This window comes from Onthophagus taurus, chromosome 3 (assembly GCF_036711975.1).
Source record: "Onthophagus taurus isolate NC chromosome 3, IU_Otau_3.0, whole genome shotgun sequence".
In the NCBI taxonomy this organism is placed as follows: domain Eukaryota; kingdom Metazoa; phylum Arthropoda; class Insecta; order Coleoptera; family Scarabaeidae; genus Onthophagus; species Onthophagus taurus.
In genome coordinates, this window is record NC_091968.1 from 25,804,459 (window position 1) to 25,825,105 (window position 20,647).

Below are 20,647 nucleotides of genomic sequence, written 5' to 3' on the forward strand. Positions count from 1 at the left end.
GACGTTTTCCTTAGATTGGTTAAAATGTATTTTAGTACAAATGATTGATCTTGTTGTATTAGTATTAATGGAAATTATTATAAGGTTTCTACTTTATCGACATGTCAAGTTTTTTAATTTTTTTATTAAAAATTAAATTAATTTTACAATCTATACAATTAATAACTTAAAAAGTAAGATAACAATCTTAATAAAACAATAATTTCACAATAACTAATCCTTGAACTTCTTACGGTATTTTCTGTTCGAAACTCTTTTAAAGTTTTATACTTGTCTTTACCTTCTTTTAGTTTCATCGAGGGACATTTCTATGTTTTTATTTATACATTGTATTGCACTTAAGAAGCAATACACAAAAATATTAAAAAAAAGATTAAAATATAAGCGAAATATTAACGGTTATAATTTTATTATTGTTAGGTTATCCAACTTGACTCGGTTACCATGGTGATTAAGATCCAAACATTGCAGATGCTTATCAAAATTGACGTTGAATTTAAGATTTTTTGATGAAAAACACATAATTAATTGGATTTAAAGGTTGTATTTAATTCAAACTGGGTAAATGGATGAACTCATAAGCAAGGTAAGTGGATTACATAAAAAAAAACATATTTTACCTAGAACTAGAAAGTTTTAGGTTTAGCCGGGCGTCTTAGACAAGAACTTAGGAAAGTCTGAAGACGCACGCATATTTCTAGTTCTAGTGTTAGTTCTAGTTTTACACTAACACAATCAGTAGAACTAACACAACACCTAGAACTAGAATCATTCGGGTTTAGCCGTCTTGAGAGACGTGCGGCTAAATCCGAATGTTTCTAATTCTCGGTCTAGTATTAGTTCAAGTGGCAGTGGGTATGCTATGTTGTATATTTTTATTGAACTAAAACGAGAACTAGAAACAGTGAGGCTTAGTCGTGAAAACAACTTTCAATTGTCATTGTCAACTTTAATTTTATTATTATATTCGTAATCTTCATAAAATAACCTTTAAAGTTAGTCCAAACTTGACGCATTTATCTCAAAAAACCAAAAAGTTCGAACTTTGAACTTTTAATTTTGACATATTTATCAACTTCATAAAAAATCCTTTAAAATGAGTCCAAACTCGATATATTTAACTTTAATATTAATGGAGATACAATCACTTCCGGTTTGAAACGTCAACGTCAATTTTGACATATTTGTCATCTTCATTAAAAAACCTTTAAAATGAGTCCAAACAAGACGCAGTTATCTCAAAAAACAAAAAAGTTTGAATAAAAATCATTAAACCCGAAGTTAGCAACAATGAAGGTAGAAATTTAATTTTTAAATATTAATACCAACCTTAATTTTTGATTTTTTTTAATTATATTTTTGTTTTTGTGACAAATATTAAGACATTTTATAAAAATTAAGAATATGTCAAAATAATCTTGACATTTCAAACCGGAAGTTGCTTATATCTCGAGTAATATTGGAATTAAACGTATCATGTTTGGACTCATTTTAAAGGATTTTTCACGATGACTACAAATATGTCAAAATTGACGTTGACATTCTTAACCGGAAGTTGATCATAACTTCATTAATATCAAAGATAAATATGTCGTGTTTGTACTCATTTTAAAGGATTTTTAATGAGGATTAAAAATATGTCAAAATTGAGGTTGACATTTTAAACCTGAAGTTAGTTATCATATAATAGACAAATGGACAACTTCATGGTGTGCTTTCATGATGTATTCTTTATTAAAAAAACCTTTAAAATGAGTCCAAACAGGACGCAGTTATCTCAAAAAACAAAAAAGTTAGAATAAAAAACATTAAACCCGAAGTTAGCAACAATGAAGATAGCAATTTAATTTTTAAATATTAATACCAACCTTAATTTTTGATTTTTTTTATTATATTTTTGTGACAAATATTAAGACATTTTATAAAAATTAAAAATGTTAAAATGACATTGACATTTCAAACCGGAAGTTGCTTATATCTCGAGTAATATTGGAATTAAACGTATCATGTTTGGACTCATTTTAAAGGATTTTTCATAACGATTACAAATATATCAAAATTGACGTTGACATTCTTAACCGGAAGTTGACTATAACTTCATTAATATTAAAGATAAATATGTCGTGTTTGTACTCATTTTAAAGGATGTTTAATGAAGATTACAAATATGTCAAAATTGAGGTTGATATTTTAAACCTGAAGTTGGTCTTAATATTCCTTTTATTAAAAAAGAAAGATCTTAAATTTTAACCTGTAAATTTGTAACACTTCGTCCTTAATTTCATTTTACAACTTTTTAAAATTTAATTTTGTAAATTAGTAACTAATAGACTGGGGACAAGTATCCAAATCCCATTGCCAAGCCTTATCATTGTGAAGAAGAAGAACTAATAGACTGATTTCGACATTGATGTGTGATCTACATAAAGAATAAAGGAATCTACTTTATCGGCATGTCAATTTTTTAAATTTTTTTATTAAAAATTAAATTAATTTTACAATCTATACAATTAATAACTTAAAAAGTAAGATAACAATCTTAATAAAACAACAATTTCACAACAACTAATCCTTGAACATGAATTTTTTTTACATTATAGATTTTCGAATAAATCTACTCTTCTTACAGTATTTCCTTTTCTAATCTCTTTTAAAGTTTTGTACTTGTCTCTACCTTCTTTTAGGTTATCTCTATGAAGTTTATCCAATTCCGTTTCTTTAGTTTCATCGAGGGATTTCTCCAATTTATCTTGTAAAATCTAAAATTTTTGGTTTAATTTTTGTTGATTAATGATTAAATTAATTACCTTTAATTGTTCTCTTAGCTGTTCATTTACAAGTACCAATTCGGGAAGTTCATCATTAGCATTTTCCGGTAACGATTCCAATTCTTTTTCTTCTTCCCTTCTCGTCATTTCAGCAATTTCTTTCAATTGTTGCATCCTCAACTCTTCCTCCGTTCTTTTCGCCATTTCAACCTCTTCTTGTAACCGCATCGTTTCTAAATTTTTCGCTTCAACTTCTTCTTGTATTTTCGCAACTTCCATTTGTTTCGCTAAAATTTCGTCCTCCAATTTTCGTTTTTCAACCGATTCCATGTTTTTACTTTCTTCTAATTTTTCCATTAAATATTTAAGCTCATTTTGTTGCTTTTCGAGTTCATCTTTAGCACGTTGTAGTTCAAAAAGTTGATCTTTTAATTTTTGAATTGTCGATTGAGCCTCAAGTAAAGAATTTCGGCTACGTTCAACTTCTTCGCGAAGCGAACGAAGCTGATTTTGATATAATTTTTCGCGTTTTTCCGCTTCTTCTCTTGCGGAAATTTCCGATTGTAGGCGAGTTCTTTGTTCGTGTAACGTTTTTTTTTGTTCCATTGCTTTTTCTTTCATTTGGATCACTTCTAACGTTGGCGGTTTTCTTCTACGAACGTATAAATAATGATTTCCAACACCTAAAAACATTTTATAATTTTTTATAAATTTATAAAAAGTTAATAATTACCCAAATTTAAAATTCTTTTATTTAAATATCCATCTTTCGAAAAGAAAATAAAATCGGACGATTTCTTATCAGAACCCTTAATTGTGAATTTTTTATCTCGAAAATTGATGTTTTTAATTTCCGACCACGGAAACATAATGATCGCATTCATTTTATCCGATAATTTATAAATGTTTAACCCTATCGCATGGATTCCAAGCAACAATTTCGTCCCTCGTTTATTGTGTATCTCAAAATAATGAACTCCATACATTTCCAAGTTTTGCGTTAACTTTAAATACTCGGTCATTGCGTCTTGCTTCATCATTCCACGATGTTTTAGCCACATATTTAATATTGTTTCGTGGAACTCCTCTGGCTTCATTTTATGTTGATTATAAACTCTGCGGAAACAAAGAAATCGATCAAAATCTTTCTTTTACTTAATCTTTCTTTATTACTTGTTGGGTAGGAGTCGCTGTTTTTTTAAAAAATCTGTGTTATGCACATCATTGTGGTAATCACCAAAACGAGCTTGACACGCATAAGATGCTAATAGAACTGAAGTATCTGGGGGACAATAAATTTTTTCGTTTAATATAGCGTGTCTAACCTGATAAAAAAAGTATTTAATCGTATTATCTTCGATTAATTCTTCTTCGATGTCTTCTGGGTAATATTTAACGCGATAATTTAACTTTTGAACGTATTGGCGATAATCTTTTAAAGTCTACAATCAAAAAAAGTATATTAATTAAAAAACTTTGAGTTTGAGGTTAATTTATCTGTCATTGTCAAATCTCAAAACTAGTTTATAAGTAATACCAACTTAAAGATTAGTTGGATTAATAATTATTTTAAATAAATAATAAGTTATTACTTTTTTGGAATTATCGATCCAAATTTCTTCGCCTGACGCATCGACATAACAAATACCAAAAAACCATATTTCGTGGACCCCCAAATTTCGGCTGACCATTTCAAAAAGACTTTTTCCGGTTGTTTTTAATGAAGTCACAAATTCTAATTCGCGATCCATCGTATTTATTTTCACTTTCACTTGTTGCTGAAAAAAAAGAATATTTTAATCAAATTATTTCAAATTTCCCGCTTAATTTTTTTTAACAGTTTGAGGAACGATTCAAATAATAACATAACGCAAATTACAATTATAATTAATTGATTAAATAAATAATAATAATTAATTTAATTAAAAGATTATTTAATAATTAATTAAATTAAAAAAGTTTTTAATTGACTTGAAAACAATTTGAGCTAACTTCAGTTGTATAGGTACAATTTGACAGTTTTGATTTGTCAAGATTTAGGACTTATTTTTAACAATTTATTTAATGTGCGATATCACAAATTAAAAGAAGACGTTTTTGTTTAAAATGTGTAGCTTTAAGGTATATAATTAAAACGTATAATTGACTTAAATCATATTCAAATAAAAATTTTTTTTAGGTTATGGATGTGACGTCTTTCAAACTTGAACAACTGTTTGGTGAAAACGATTTTGTTTGGAATTAATTTATTTTGAAGAATGCATCGTTTTGAATCTATGAATCTAATTATTTTGATTTCCACGATCAAAGGTACGTCAAATTAATTTTTTAATTAAAATATTCTAAGAGAAGAAAATTCTAATTAAATTATTTCAAATTTCCCGCTTAATTTTTAAATTCAAAATGCACTAGTTAGCATGAAATATCACTATGTTGCACTAGACCTAGAACTAGAAAGTTTCGGGGATAAAAATCTTTTAAAATGAGTCGTCCAAACTCGACATATTTAACTTTAATATAAATGGAAATAAAACTACTTCCGGTTTGAAACGTCAACGTCAATTTTGACATATTTATCATCTTCATTAAAAAACCTTTAAAATAAGTCCAAACATGACGCACTTATCTCAAAAAACAAAAAAGTTAGAATAAAAAATATTAAACCCGAAGTTAGCAACTTTTATTTTAGCAATTTTAGTTTTAAATATTAATACCAACCTTAATTTTTTATTGTTTTTCATTATATTTTTGTTTTTGTGACAAATATTAAGACATTTTATAAAAATTAAGAATATGTCAAAATGACATTGACATTTCAAACCGGAAGTTGCTTATTTCTCGAGTAATATTGGAATTAAACGTATCATGTTTGGACTCATTTTAAAGGATTTTTCACAACGATTACAAATATGTCAAAATTGACGTTGACATTCTTAACCGGAAGTTGACCATAACTTCATTAATATTGAAGATAAATATGTCGTGTTTGTACTCATTTTAAAGGATTTTTAATGAAGATTACAAATATGTCAAAATTGAGGTTGAAATTTTAAACCTGAAGTTAGTTATCATATAATAGACAAGTGGACAACTTCATGCTATTCTTTCATGATGTATTCTTTATCAAAAAAAACCTTTAAAATGAGTCCAAACAAGACGCACTTATCTCAAAAAGCAACAAAGTTAGAATAAAAAACATTAAACCCGAAGTTAGCAACAATAAAGATAGCAATTTAATTTTTAAATATTAATACCAACCTTAATTTTTTATTTATTATATTTTTGATTTTGTGACAAATATTAAGACATTTTATAAAAATTAAGAATATGTCAAAATGACATTGACATTTCAAACCGGAAGTTGCTTATATCTCGAGTAATATTGGAATTAAACGTATCATGTTTGGACTCATTTTAAAGGATTTTTCACAACGATTTCAAATATGTCAAAATTGACGTTGACATTCTTAACCGGAAGTTGACCATAACTTTATTAATCTTGAAGATAAATATGTCGTGTTTGTACTCATTTTAAAGGATTTTTAGTGAAGATTACAAATATGTCAAAATTGAGGTTGACATTTTAAACCTGAAGTTAGTTATCATATAATTGAAGTTTTATTTCTATTATATGATAACTCATATTTTACTAAGTTAACTAGTTCTAGTGATAGTGTTAGTTCTAGTTTTGGTTTAATTAAATAATAATAATTAAAAGATTATTTAATAATTGGTTAAATTAAAAATGTGTTTAATTGACTTAAAAACAATTTGAGCTAACTTCAGTTATATATAATTTGACAGTTTTGATTTGTCAAAACTTACGATTTATTTTTAACATGGTTTTTTAACCTGCGATATCGCAAATTATAAGAAAACGTGTAGCTTTAAGGTATATAATTAAAACGTATAATTAACATAAAACATATTCAAATAAACTTTTTTTTAGGTTATTTTTATCAACAACTTTTTGGAGAAATCGATCTTGTTTGGGATTAATTTATTTTGAAGAATGCATTGTTTTGAATCTATTTCCACGAACAAAGGTACGTAGAAATAAATTTTTTATGCAAAAATTTATAAGTTTAAAGGTTTTGACACATTTAGTGCCATCTGTTGGTACCTTTATAAATAACTTAATTATAACATAACCTCCAAATAATTTATGAAATTGAATAATTTTACTTATTTAAATTAGTTTATTAAAACCTTGATTAATATCAATACCTTTTAATTAATCTGATTAACACAAAATTCGTGCGTGATTGATTCACACATTTTATTGATAAATGAAATTACAAGATAGTAAATTTTCGGAATCCCTCTCCAATTGAACGCGATAAATTGGATATTTAATCCTTTATAATCACTGACGTAATATATTTATTATAAATAAAAAGCGCTTCGAGGAATTTCAGAAAGGAATTTGTTATTTAACATTTTTTATTTTGTTTAAAACTTGAATTAAAATCATCAAAACAATTCTTTTAACATGCTAAGATACTCACCGACATTTTCTTGATTTATTTTTAATTTTTCTGCGATTCAAACACTTTCACTTCGATTACAACAACGATCCTCGATAAATTCTTTTTAATAGATTAATCACAATAACTAAAACATTCCAACCTCATCGAGTACTCTTTGCCCTCTCAAGAGAGTTCTCTTAAACATTTGTATTGTGTTTCGCAAAAAATATCACATTATCAATCCGATAAACGCACCTGATAAGATATGAAGAAAGTATAAATAAAAATGATTAAAAAAAAATAAAGTTGATTTTAACCTGATGTCACCGCGACCACTTACATAGCATAGTAAGTCTCTAATAATCGACCTTCACATTTCTACTTTAAACGCAAAAATTACACGTACACACACACGTTCACACAGACATCGTTTAAACTCAATACAAACGCGTTTTAGTAAACAGGTAGCATTACCTGTCGCATTAAAACTTGTACGATCAACGATGAATTGGAGAAAGCTCGTTTTAGGTGGAAATAAATTACAAACATTAAAAAATAAACAAGAAAAAAAAATAAAAACTGTTTTTCCGCACCGATAATCACCATAATTTCTCTTTCAAAAATCAAGTGAAAGAGGCGTTTTTGTAATAATTTGTAAGATTATTATTTTTTATAACCTATTTATTAGTTTCATCAACAAAGTTGTTTAGAATAAGGTTTTGAAAGTATGTCATACAATTAATTTTTAAATTTTTTTTTAAAGCGCCATCTCGTGACGTCACTCAAATTAAATATATTGACAAAGTAGATTTCTTTAACTATCTTTTTTAATTATTATTTGCTTTTTAGACATTATAAAAATAATAAGAATTAAAACGCAAATTTTTTATATAATTCCATTTATTAATTTATCTTTAAATGTTTTTAATTATTTAATTATCCATGAAAAATTTTATGTAAACATAACCTCACTTCGATATCGCTTCTATCACGCCTAAAAAGATCATTCCACAACTGCCTTGAGCTATTATCACCAGTATCAACCAACAAATTACTAAATTAACCTTTTTTTTGGGCTTTGTCGTATAGTAGTAGTAGTTAAAGTAGTAAGTAGGTAAATTTCTTAGTCGTTTGTAATTTTGCCAATCTATATCACGTTTATAAAGGATAAATTTGGTTTTTCCATTATCACGAAGTCTCATCAACAGGTTTAGTAAATTATCTGATAATTAAAAGAGCATGTACATTTAGAAAGTTTAAAATGGAATGTGTAAAGAAAGAAACTTTATCATCAATGTGAGGCATACAAAAAATAAAATACAAGGGAAGGTCATACACATCAAGTAAAAAAGAATCTATATTATAGTAATATAACCAAACCATGTCATACATTATTATTTTTTTAAATTTTGCATAATCGTATTGATCGTAGGTGAGGTTACCAATGATAATTATAGAAATTTGTTTTTGTACTAATAAAATGTTGTAAATATGTTATGTATTGTTGATCGTTTACGTTTTTTATTGTATTTAATCCATGTAAAGTCAATACGAAGTAATTTTGTAGAATTTTGACAGTAACATAACCTCAAATTTAATTTTTCATTAATTTCTTATTGTAATTCATGTTTGTCCGGTTGAAACGATTGAAAACGATAATCTTAGTATGTCAAGAAGGAAAACCATCCATCATATGGGAGTTTTGATGAAGAATTGGACGAAAATCTGTAGATTAAATTTTTGAATGTATTTTTGAAGCTGGACGTTGAAATCTAAAAGAAAATGTTCCGAAATAAGCACAAACAAAGTTAATGCAACAAAACTACAAAATTTCATACATAAATATTGTTAAAATAGAAATTTCAATAATTTTTGATAAAATTTAATTAGTGACATTTGACATTTCTAAGTTGGCTATACCGGAGAAATTTAAATTACGAATTTCAAGTTGAAGAATTTAACCAATCAGAAGACGTTATTTAAAACGTTGTAGCATTAAACAAACGAAACTGGTAGATTTTAGTGTGATTTCGAATGTGATGATGAGTGCACGCTAATTTTGTCCGCGATCGTTTAAAAAAAACCAAAACAAAAGTTAGGTTACCTGTCAATCACCATTGACATAACCTCAAAAATAGTAAACTTATTTAATAAGTTAATTAAGAAGATTATTTTAATTAAAATTAATCACCTTTAATAATAAACAAGAAAATTAAGTGGTTCCTGATCCAATTAATCCAGTATACCATTCCGAAGAATTATTCCAATCCAATCTTTGTTACCGATCCTTTTTGAAGAGTCCAAGTTACCTTATCCGAGAACTTCATTAATCTACAAGATTAAGCTAAGTTATAATTTCCAATTTCTTTATTATTCGTTGTTTTTATTTTAATTTTCATTTCAAATTTCACTTACCTAAAATACGATTAATTTGAGGTATTATTTTGTTTGGTTATGTTATTACAATTTCTTTACGTATAATTCAATTATTAAAACTGGTTAATTAATTTTACTTTGTATAACTACAAGTTAAAAAATAATATTAATTATTTCACTGAGAGTTTTGTTAAAATTTACTTATTTATTTTGTACTTGTTTACACAAGCGTTGAACCCACAAATAAAGTCTCACGCTTACCTGAGTCATTTGAAAAATTACACTGTGTAAACGTGGCTTTTCATTTTACTCCTCCGAATTAAGCATAATATGACCAAATGAGATTTGTTTATTATCTAATAGATGTGAGGATTGGTATTAAATTAATAAGAAGAAAAGAGAATTAAAATATTTATTCGTAATTTTAATAATTTTATACATTTTTAGGCTTAGAAAATTCGAAACAGTCAATAAAATTCATAATTTTACCGTTTAATTATAATAATTACATGAATAACCTTTTTTAAATTTTAAAATCGTTTTTTTTTGTTAATTACTTTTATGATGTAAAAATATTGAGAGAGTTCTTGAACATCGTGCAACTGTACTTAAGGTGCATTTACTCCGAGAAGAAAAAACATGCAGAAAAAGCCCTTTTTATTCTCTTTAATCTTCATTATCCCTGAATAAAACGCTTTCCTAGATCGTTTCTAGAAAAATTGGGCAATAATTGATTGAAAATTCGGGTTTAATTCTTTTTTATCTTAATTTTTGATTTAAATATACGACTTTTAATTATTTCTACAGACACAGTTGGACCCATTAGTTCTTTTTTAATCGAAACTCTACGTTATTAGTATTAAAAATTTAAAGACGAATCGAACGTGAGCCGGAATTATTTCTTTTTAACGAGATTAATAAAACGTATTTGGTGTTCTTATTTATCAACAATCACTAATTAATCCAATACAAATTGAATGATCGCGAAATCGATTCATTTTGGGGCTCAAAAAATTCGCACAGGAAGCGATGTGCTTAACACTTCCGGTGCGATTAAGATTTTGAGATCATTCAATGCAACTTACAAGTTTTTAATTGTTTCCCTCACATCACCCTAAATTTTCTTTTAAAAATACTTAATGATTAAAAAATAAATTAATATTTACATATTTAAGACTGTACACATTTTTTTTTAAATTTTTTAGGTTAATTAATGTTTTTTTTCAAATCCTATTTGCTTAATGCAGTGAAATACATTTGTTATTAAAGTGATTATTAATTTTAATTAATACTACGAGTACGGTATTAAGGATTGTCTTTTTGAGGAATTATTTTTAAATTTTCTTTTAATATATAAATGGAATTCGTTGCAGATTTCTTTTACATAAAATTCAAGAAGTTGAGGTCGAAATTAATTATACTTTTCATAAGAATCGATTATTTACAACTTTTAGTCGTTTAAAAAGGAATGTTGAATGATATGTTAAAAAGTGGTCGATTAAAACTACCACGGAAAGAAATCAAAGCTTTTTTATCTTCTTCTTTTATTGCATGTGATCTAAAAACACCTCAATCTTACTTTTTTTAGGTTAAATACAACTCGAGCCATTTAATATCACAATAGTGGGTCCTTCTTAGAAGTTTTTTTTTCTTTAATTTAATTAAAATCTCTACTTAAGAGTTATTTATAAGGCATTTAAGACTTTATAGTTTTTTCTTTTCTATATATTTTTTTTTTATTTTAATATTTTCGAGTTGTTTTTAAAAGTTAAAAGATTTCTTTTATTGCATTTTCTACACCACAGTTTCAAATTCAACTATTTGAAATCGTTCTTGACCTAAAATCATAAAATTATAACTTATATAAGGACTTTCTTATATTAATCTAACTACAACTATCCCCCCATTTACACGGAACTTGTTTTACTCTATATTCCACTCTATATACGTCTATACAAAAATTTGATAGCATTTTTTGCCTTTGGTACACTGATGAAAAGAACACAGGGGATGCCCGGGGTTGTAAAAATATACATTTAGGGGAATCCCGGTTATCTCCCGGATTCTTAACAATCAGAGATAAAATAAGACTGGTTTTCAAGCTTTTTTGGTGGTCATCGTCCAGATTTATAACATCATCATCACTCTGCCCTCAGTGTCTACTGCTGGACATAGGATTCCCCTATTTCCAGTCATTTCTTCCTGTCCTTGGATATTATTAGCAAATTTCTTAATGTTATCCGTCCATTCCAACAGCTTTTTCGTCCTCATTTCCATTTGAATATGGCGATGCGAGAAATAACGTCTGCTCTTCGGCGCAAGTCCTCATTTCTAACGTGATACTCCCACCATTGATCTTTCCATTTTACGCTGTGTTGTTCTAAGCCCGTTGGTAGATGTTATGGTCAAAGTCAGTGTTTCTGGCCCATAGGTCGCACTAATCGAACACTTTTCTTTTTAGACATGTTGGTATAGTAGAAACCACGAGAGCTGGCAGTGACAGATCGCTTAAAAATGGTATGAATCAAGATATGGACGTACGACTTAGATTATTTCACCACATACATTTAAATGTAGGTTATGTTAGTAATGGAGGTTATATGTCAAAGATATTATTTAATGATTTTCCTTTCAAAGAAAACATTTTCGGCTTGTGAAAACACTAACAGATTCATGACAACGCTCATAAGACCTTTCGATTTGAGGTTATAATTATAAAGTGACATCCCTTAGAAGAACAGACGTACTTTTTCGACGTGGCCATTTGAATTGTACAGCAGACATATTAAACTAATGCTATCTCTTTCCAACACACATTACTCTCTAGCGGTTTGTGAACTACGTATGGCATTTGTAAGAGCGGAAAATGATGATTTACTGCCAGCTCTCGTGACGTCTACTATAGCTTGTTCTTAAACACATCTCTGAGTTTATCATATGATGCCCATGAGAGGATTATTCTCCTCCATAGTTCGCAGGTCTAGTTATCTCTTGTGATTTTAATTTCATGGCCAATATAGGTGTATATCCATTAGTTCAGCTATGATAAATAGCTTAGGAGACATCTTGTCACCCTGCCTTACCCCTTTACCAGTCGGGATATGTTCGGTCACATCATGTAGTTGTATCACCATAGTCGCTTTTCTGTAGATCTTATACAGGGTGTCTCAGCGAGACCGGTTATTAGACGTTTCTAGGGTTCTGGCCAAACAAAAAATTTGAGAATGCAGACTTAAGTATTATCAATTACGTTCTCTTCATCTAAAATATTTTCAGATTTCTAGCACTTCCGGTTATACCGGAAGTCGCCACCTACTTAATTTTTTTAAATGGAACACCTGTATATTTTTACATATTTGAATTTGTCTGTTTTGAAAGTTTATAAATAACTTTATTTTTTGCAATTTGAACCAGCAGTTCTCGAGTTATTCGAATTTTTCTAGAAAAATTAGCTCCAGCGGACATTTGTTCAAAAAATCATAGAACACTCAATTTTTGAGATATCAATTTAGGATTCAGAACATGCTTAAACAACATGATGGAGTATGTTTTGGTTTTGGTGTTTTGGTCACTTTATTATGATTCGTTAACTTTTCGAAATTTGGAAGCCCCATAACTTCATTTTTTTAAATGGCACCCCCCATATTTTATTACTTAGTCGTCTTCGGCGTCTCATTTTACATCTTTTATATTCCATATGTCCTATGCCTAACATTAATAGTTTGAGAAATAATTAGGGTTTTTTGAAAAATGCTCATATCATATGGATATTAACCTAGTGTGCCATGGAAAACAAATGTTTAATGACTTATTAATAAACGTCAAAGTCTAATTTAGGTTGTTTGGTGCTTGTGAGTCTAAAACCAGTTAAAGTGGATATTAATAACGTAAATAATGTTTATACAAATGAAGAAATCCATAATTTATTTTTTGTGCACGACAAAGTTCTTAGTAGAACTTGCAGAATGTTTAATGAAAATTATCCACATTTATCTCCGATGACAAAAGGTAAATTTAGAGGAATAAAAGCAAATTTTTTGCATTTTGGACGAATTAATCAAGTGTTAAACTGACCAAAAAATGTAGTAGATAATGCAACGGAAGAGGTGAATACCTTGGCTTATTTCGAGCCCAGTGCCAACACCTCAATTCGAGCTGCCAAAGAAGATCTGGGAATCATACTACGAACTTTGTCGCGCTTTTCATGCAAAAAAAATAAATTAAGAATTTCTTGATTTGTGTAAATATTACTTTCGTTATTGTTATCGATTTTAATACGTTTCAGTACTAATATTAAGGGACATAACAGATAATTATTAGCTCACATGCATCAAGTGACGTAAACAAATGAGTCTTTGACAAGAACTCATTGAGAAGGCTTGTTTTTCATGGCACACTAGGCTAAATATCCATATGATATGTGTGCATTTTTCAAACAACCCTAATTATCTCCCAAACTATTAATATTAGGTATGGGTCATATCGGATATAAAAGATGTAGAATGAGACACCGAAGACGACTAAAAAATAAAATATGGGGGGTGCTATTTAAAAAAATGAAGTTATGGTACTTCCAAATTTTGAAAAGTTAACGTGCCATAGTAAAGTGATCAAACGTTCTAGACCGCAGTTCTCGGCACCAAAACATACTCCATCATGTTGCTTAAGCATGTTCTCAATCCTAAATTGATATCCCAAAAATTGAGTGTTTTCTGATTTTTTGAACAAATGTCTGCTGGAGCAGATTTTTCTAGAAAAATTCGAATAACTCGAGAACGACCGAGTCAAATTGCAAAAAGTAAAGTTATTTATAAACCTTGAAAACAGACAAATCCAAATATGTAAAAATATACGGGGTGTTCCATTTAAAAAAATAAAGTTAGTGGCGACTTCCGGTATAACCGGAAGTGGAAGAAATCTGAAAATATTTTAGACAAAGAGATCGTAATTGATAATATTTAAGTCTGAATGCTCAAATTTTTATTTTCGCCAGAACCTCAGAAACGTCTAATGACCGGTCTCGCTGAGACACCTGTATAATAATTAGTTTTGAGTATCGATTATCGACGCGGCATTCTCTTAATGCTCCTAAGACGATTAGTTCTAGTTCTACATCAACACTATCACTAGAATTATATAGATAGTGCTAGGGTATACTACTAAGCCCTGTACTATTAAGCTATGTTGCATTTTATGTGGGCAGTGCAAGTGCATAATAGTTTCATAACTATGGTTATTGCATTCATATATTGCGAGTTATATGAAATTCCGGTATATTGTTTATTCTATTCTATTTGGCGAGTATTTGCAGCTTTTTTTATTGCCGCTTCTTACATCCCAACCTGGATCCATTTTTTCCTAGGCCTGCTGGCACCCAGTTCGAAACCTTAACTGGGACTCTCTCTTTACTCATTTGGCATAGATATCATTTTAGTTGCTTTTCATTTATAGTGTCTATTATTGAGGTTTTGTGCCATCATTCTCCTTATTTCCTCATTTTCAACTTGATCCAGCATAGTTATGCCGCAGCATTTTCTCCAAAACATCATCTCTGCTTCTAGCAGTCTTTGAGTTACGTCTTTATCTCTCACCCACACTTCCTTCCAAGCCCTATTTGTTGTATTCTTTTTTTACTTTATTTAACATATACCTCAATATACACGAATTTACTTAGCAAAATTCAAGATTTCAATTTATACGGTTTTGTGCAGAACCTATCTTCCGTGTAAATCGGGGGTTAAGTGTATATTTACTTAGTTTGGGATCGTTATCTCGGTAATTATTTAATATTAAAAAGAAAGTTAGAAGAAATCGTTTTGTTTACGTTTTTCCAAGGACAGTAGAATCTAACAGGACTGCTACATCCATTGTTGTTTTGTATACTCTGTTTTTAAACCAGGAGGAGTATTTTAAATTTGTCACCAGATTGACCTTGCACGTGATTGGTTGATTGCGAGGAAGGTTCACACACAGGCAATTTTGAATTTGAAGGTTAGGTAATTGATAATTCGACAGTTTCGTGTCATTATTGTATATTTTGTGTTCTTAAACCCTTTTTTATTATATTTTGAAATAAATACACTCATAACTTCAATGTTAATTTGTATGTATAGTGTTGACGACAACAAACGAAAATAAATACAATAATAAGTAAATAAATAAATAATAATTATTAATTTAAATTTACCGCCAAAATATCTAGTGATATTTTCTGGTGATTTTCTGACTTTCGCGTTTACTCCTCCTGGTTTAAAAACAGAGTATAGTTCTAGTTTTAATTGTTATTCAGCGCTAAGTAGTATATTTTTAAGTTTCGGGTTTAGGCCTGTGTCTTCAGACGCTGAATGTTAGGTAAGGTTAGTTTTGTTTACAAACATTAATTATACCATGAAATATTCTTTGGCAATTAGTAATGGCAATTATAGCGTGAAGTTTTCTTTTGTAATGTCAATTATAGCGTGAAGGAATGTTCGGTAAGGTTAGTTTTGTTTACAAACATTAATTATACCATGAAGTATTCTTTGGCAATTAGTAATGGCAATTATAGCGTGAAGTTTTCTTTTGTAATGTCAATTATAGCGTGAAGGAATGTGAGGTAAGGTTAGTTTTGTTTACAAACATTAATTATACCATGAAGTTTTCTTTGGCAATTAGTAATGGCAATTATAGCGTGAAGTTTTCTTTTGTAATGTCAATTATAGCGTGAAGGAATGTTAGGTAAGGTTAGTTTTGTTTACAAACATTAATTATACCTTGAAGTTTTCTTTGGCAATTATACTCTGTTTTTAAACCAGGAGGAGTATTTTAAATTGGTCACCAGATTGACCTTGCACGTGATTGGTTGAATGCGAGGAAGCTTCACACACAGGCAATTTTGAATTTGAAGGTTAGGTTATTGACAATTCGACAGTTTCGTGTCATTATTGTAAATTTTGTGTTCTTAAACCCTTCTTTATTATATTTTGAAATAAATACACTCATAACTTCAATGTTAATTTGTATGTTTAGTGTTGACGATAACAAACGAAAATAAATACAATAATAAGTAAATAAATAAATAATAATAATTATTAATTTAAATTTACCGCCAAAATATCTAGTGATATTTTCTGGTGATTTTCTGACTTTCGCGTTTACTCCTCCTGGTTTAAAAACAGAGTATAGCCCACTATGGGTTGGTTGCCCGCACTGTACGTCACGCTATTTGCCACGCCCCTAGTTAACTGTCATTGAGTTCTAGTGCTTTTAGAGGTTATATGATAGACATTAATACGTCTAAAAAATACAGCAAACGCATAAAACACAATAACAGCTGACTGGGCGTGGCAAATGGTGTGACGTTGTGTGCGAGCACATTGTCACAACAATGGATGTAGCAATTCTGTTAAATTCTATCCTTGACGTTTTTCATAAAAATGACGCCACCTATTTAGGAATTAATATTTATTGTCACCATGAAATCTCCATGGCAACGTAAGGTTAGAAATACTTGAATATTTACCGAAATATCGATCCCTAGATACACATTAACATTATTAATTAACTTACTTTCGAGGTAGTTTGCAAGTTCGTGATCATCCGCTTGAAGAGCTAAAAGTCTCGGAGATAAACCCCGATTGTCAGGAATATTTAAACCAGCGCCCGCGGCCACCAACATACAACAAATCGTGCGCCATCTATACGCCGCGGCTTTATGTAGAGCCGTTTGTCCGGTCGTTAAATCTTTAACGTCCAAAATTGTAGATGGCGCCGTTTCCAAAACGTATTTCACGATTTCTTTATGGCCGTAACGAGCTGCGTAATGAAGAACGGTTTGTCCCGTTGAATCTTTCGTTAATAACGAATAACCTTGAGTTGATAAATCTTTCAACTAAAAAATACAGAAAATATTAAATTAGATTATTAATTAGTTAACCTTCGAGCGAGCGCGTGTCATAAATTTTATGACATCAGGTTCGTATTAATAAATATTACGTTATTTTTAATAAAACGGTTAAAATACACATTTGGTAGAATAAAAATATTTCATTTATATTAAACAATTGTTGTAATAGTAAGGTGTTGACTTAAATTACTAGTATTGCCATATAATTTAAATTCTCGTTCACTTTACTACATACTGAGACATCTCTTCTTCGTTCAAAATGGTCCCAGACGATGGATCTCTTTGTAGTTTGTCGCGGCATATCGTTAAATCTTCAAAACAACTCGTTTTTTTGCTATTACCAGTTGCTCTCATGTCATTCCAGTCTTTACTCAATCTCCATTCATTCCTTCCAGCTTTCATCCTGTCTTTCTAGTTTTTGTTCTGCCTCTTTCTTCTATTACCAGATTCTTTCATATTTTTCCGATCCCTGCTGAATCTTCCTCCTTTTTGCACAGTGTCCTTTTTGCATTTGCAGTCTCTGTTCAGTATCTTTCTTATGTTTGCAGTCTCTATTCAGTCTCTTTCTCCTATTTTCAGTCATTCTCACATTCAACAGACTTTAAGTTACTCCAAGATGGTCAAAATTACTAAAACTTGTTTGGAAATTGTTAGGTACTTGTCTAAATGCTCAAAAACGGGTTGTATGTTATATAAAATTGTTCAGACTCATTAAAAATGTATCTAAATGATAAAGAACTGATTTTAAGTTATTCCAAAATGTTCAAAATTATTGAAGGTTGGTTGGCACTCATTGGATATTTGTTTAAACGCTCAAAAATCATTATGGAATAATATAATCATTCAAAGCTTGTCTAAATGATTTAGACAAGGTATTTAGGTATTTCAAGTTGTTCATAATAATTAAAAACTTGATACTAATTACTGAAAGTTTGTCTAAATCATTGGGTGCAAGTTTATAGCTATTCCAAGTTGTTCAAAATCCTGGAAATCTGATTAGTAAGCATTGGAAAGTTGTCTAAATGATTGAGAACGGGTTCATAACTACTCCAGGTTGTTAAAAATTTAGGAGAGTTCATTAATAATCATTGGAAACTTGTCTAATTAATAAAGACATACTCCACATCTATGTCAAGTTGTTCAAAATTACTAAAAAGTTTCTTTTCTTTCTGCTCAAAGTCTTTCTTGTGTTCAGACTGTTTTATGTAAATATTTTCCATAAATTCGAATGTTTCTAGTTCTAGGTCTTGTGTTAGTTCCAGTGATAGTGCCAGTGTAAAACTAGAATTAACACTAGACCTAGAACTAGAATCATTCAAGTTTAGTCGTCTTAAGCCTTTGAATATAATGAATATTTCCATAAACTCACGAAAAACCGAAAAGATTGAAAAGGTGAAAAAAATTTCGATTCCAACAAAATTGTCATTACGGACCTGTATTTTCCAAAAATGTGCAAATGATCCGAAACCTTCATGTTAGACTCAAAACTTGTTTATAATACATTTATATCTCTTAATACATCCCATAATATAAATACGGCCTTTAAATCAGCTATTAATGTGTAAATTTTTTGTCTTTTATAACTTTTTTGCCATAAAAACAATGTCAATATATTTTTTTTTTCATCATGAAAAAATACATAGTTACATGAATACTACTTTAGCGTTAAATGCTTTCAAATGCATAATACAGGTCGCTGATATGTATGGAAACGGTCGGTTATCTCCTGAAGTAAGATAGCTAGCAAAAAATCTTAATACAAAAGCTTTAGTGTTTTTTAAAATTTATTACAATAAAGACAAATTAAGTATATAGGGTCAGTCAAAAAGTTATGACGAAACCAAGTTGTGTTTTCTTTAATAGAACATCCTGTATATTATACCATATTTGGGATCACCTCGAAATTTGTAAACCTAAACTTAACCGTTTTCGAGATATTAAACTTTGAATATTACTCTTATAAATTACACAAAAATATTTTTGTCGATTATGTTCATAATTTATCAAGGTACCTTTTGAAAATTTCTAATCTCCATAGCAACGTAAATAAATTACGTCACTAATTAGATAAATTCGTAAATTTATAAAAGCTCGATATCTGAAAAACGGTTCAGTTCAGGTTTATGATGTGTTACATGAATTTTGTTTAAAATTTCGAGATGAACTGAAATATGGAATAATATACAGGGTGTTCCATTAAAGAAAACGTAGTTTAGTTTCGTCATAACTTTTTGACTGATCCTGTATACTTAATTTGTTTAATTTATTGTAATTTACCTCAACATTTTTCACTAGTTATCTTACTTTAGGAGATAACTAACCGTTTCTATACATATCAGCGGCCCTGTATAAGGAGATATATTATAAAAACGAAAATTGTCATAAATTTTATGACAGCGCGCCCGCTCGAAGGTTAATGTAATAAGTAGTAATAACTTACGGTTTTTAATTCACCAACTTTGGCAGCCTTGATCATCAATTCGGTGTGTTTTTCCCTTAAACTGTTAAATTTAATTAATAATATAAATAAATTTATTCAAATTCATACCTAAAGGCGTTATAAGAATCCTGAGAAAACCCAAAAAGTCTCTCATCAATGCTGCGTGTAATTGAATAATAGAAAAAGGTTAATTTAACATGAACATTTTTTATAAATGTTAAAAGAAAAATGTTAAATTAACATCTTAATAACTTTATTCAAAAAAGAAAAAGGAAAAAACTCTTAATAAATAAAAAAACTGTACAGAGTGATTAAAAAGAAAAATAAAATTGATCACAGTTTTTTTTTGCTAGATGATTCCCCCCTCCCATTTTTCTAAATCATTTTAATTTAATTCGATTAGTGGCTTGGTATAAAAATAAGCCACCGCGTTCACCACTTGAAAATACCTTCTAAGCTTAAGCGTTTGATCCGAAACGTTTCCGTTTTTTTCCACATTCCCACCATCTTCATTTCCATCATCTTTTCCTTCTTCATCCTTATTCTCTTCTGGTGATTGTATCTTTGGAGATAAAGGTGGTTGATCGCTCGGCGAATCCAAACTTCCCTCGTCACTGCGATACCAATTAAAACCTTCCATAAACACTTATAACAACACATTTCCACTGTGTTTAAATTATCGCGGTTTTAAGCTCAAACACGGTGTGTC

General features: G+C 29.3%; 2 protein-coding genes and 3 long non-coding RNA genes across 12 annotated transcripts in view; 2 read left to right on the forward strand and 3 right to left on the reverse strand.

Annotated features, from left to right (window-relative positions):
* Positions 1–159: 159 nt before the first annotated feature.
* LOC139429600 (uncharacterized) lies at positions 160–6,934 on the forward strand. The gene is made up of 3 exons (XR_011640161.1): positions 160–586; positions 4,948–5,078; positions 6,718–6,934. It is a non-coding gene; the product is annotated as an uncharacterized lncRNA (long non-coding RNA).
* Positions 2,445–7,658, reverse strand: LOC111416458 (moesin/ezrin/radixin homolog 1-like). 2 transcript variants are annotated; one of them, XM_023048488.2, is made up of 7 exons: positions 7,578–7,658; positions 7,277–7,492; positions 4,361–4,546; positions 3,942–4,210; positions 3,502–3,884; positions 2,808–3,451; positions 2,445–2,759 (listed from the first exon to the last, which is right to left on the reverse strand). In XM_023048488.2, exons 2-7 carry the CDS (start codon positions 7,280–7,282, stop codon positions 2,595–2,597), a joined length of 1,653 nt encoding a protein of 550 aa, XP_022904256.1. In that variant the 5' UTR covers positions 7,283–7,492; positions 7,578–7,658; the 3' UTR covers positions 2,445–2,594. The 2 variants fall into 2 exon arrangements, with proteins under 2 accessions (XP_022904256.1, XP_022904254.1); XM_023048486.2 differs by having other exon boundaries at positions 7,555–7,634.
* A 2-nt stretch (positions 7,659–7,660) lies between these two features.
* On the forward strand, positions 7,661–8,734 carry LOC111416461 (uncharacterized). Its single transcript, XR_002706539.2, has 2 exons — positions 7,661–8,343; positions 8,404–8,734. It is a non-coding gene; the product is annotated as an uncharacterized lncRNA (long non-coding RNA).
* LOC111416460 (uncharacterized) lies at positions 8,573–9,862 on the reverse strand. Its single transcript, XR_002706538.2, has 4 exons — positions 9,815–9,862; positions 9,653–9,759; positions 9,429–9,568; positions 8,573–9,009 (listed from the first exon to the last, which is right to left on the reverse strand). It is a non-coding gene; the product is annotated as an uncharacterized lncRNA (long non-coding RNA).
* A 149-nt stretch (positions 9,863–10,011) lies between these two features.
* The window catches only part of LOC111416457 (retinal degeneration A), a 77,369-nt gene continuing 66,733 nt past the window's right edge, over positions 10,012–20,647 (reverse strand). For 5 of the 7 annotated variants that reach the window (XM_023048484.2, XM_023048480.2, XM_071195525.1 and 2 more), the window contains 4 exons: positions 20,388–20,552; positions 20,047–20,097; positions 19,939–19,999; positions 10,012–17,483 (listed from right to left, as the gene is read on the reverse strand). In XM_023048484.2, the coding sequence (XP_022904252.2) occupies positions 17,043–17,483; positions 19,939–19,999; positions 20,047–20,097; positions 20,388–20,552 (718 nt within the window). In that variant the 3' untranslated portion in view covers positions 10,012–17,042. The remainder of the gene's footprint in view (positions 17,484–19,938; positions 20,000–20,046; positions 20,098–20,387; positions 20,553–20,647) is intronic. The other 2 variants (XM_023048483.2, XM_023048482.2) reach the window with 2 other exon arrangements.

Bases quoted from the DNA above. Each gene is read 5' to 3' on its own strand.
- LOC111416458 (XM_023048488.2), bottom strand. The intron at 3,452-3,501 runs GTAATTATTAAC...AAATGTTTTTAG, and splicing joins TAAAAGAATTTTAAATTTGG to GTGTTGGAAATCATTATTTA. The intron at 2,760-2,807 runs GTAATTAATTTA...CAAAAATTTTAG, and splicing joins AGCTAAGAGAACAATTAAAG to ATTTTACAAGATAAATTGGA.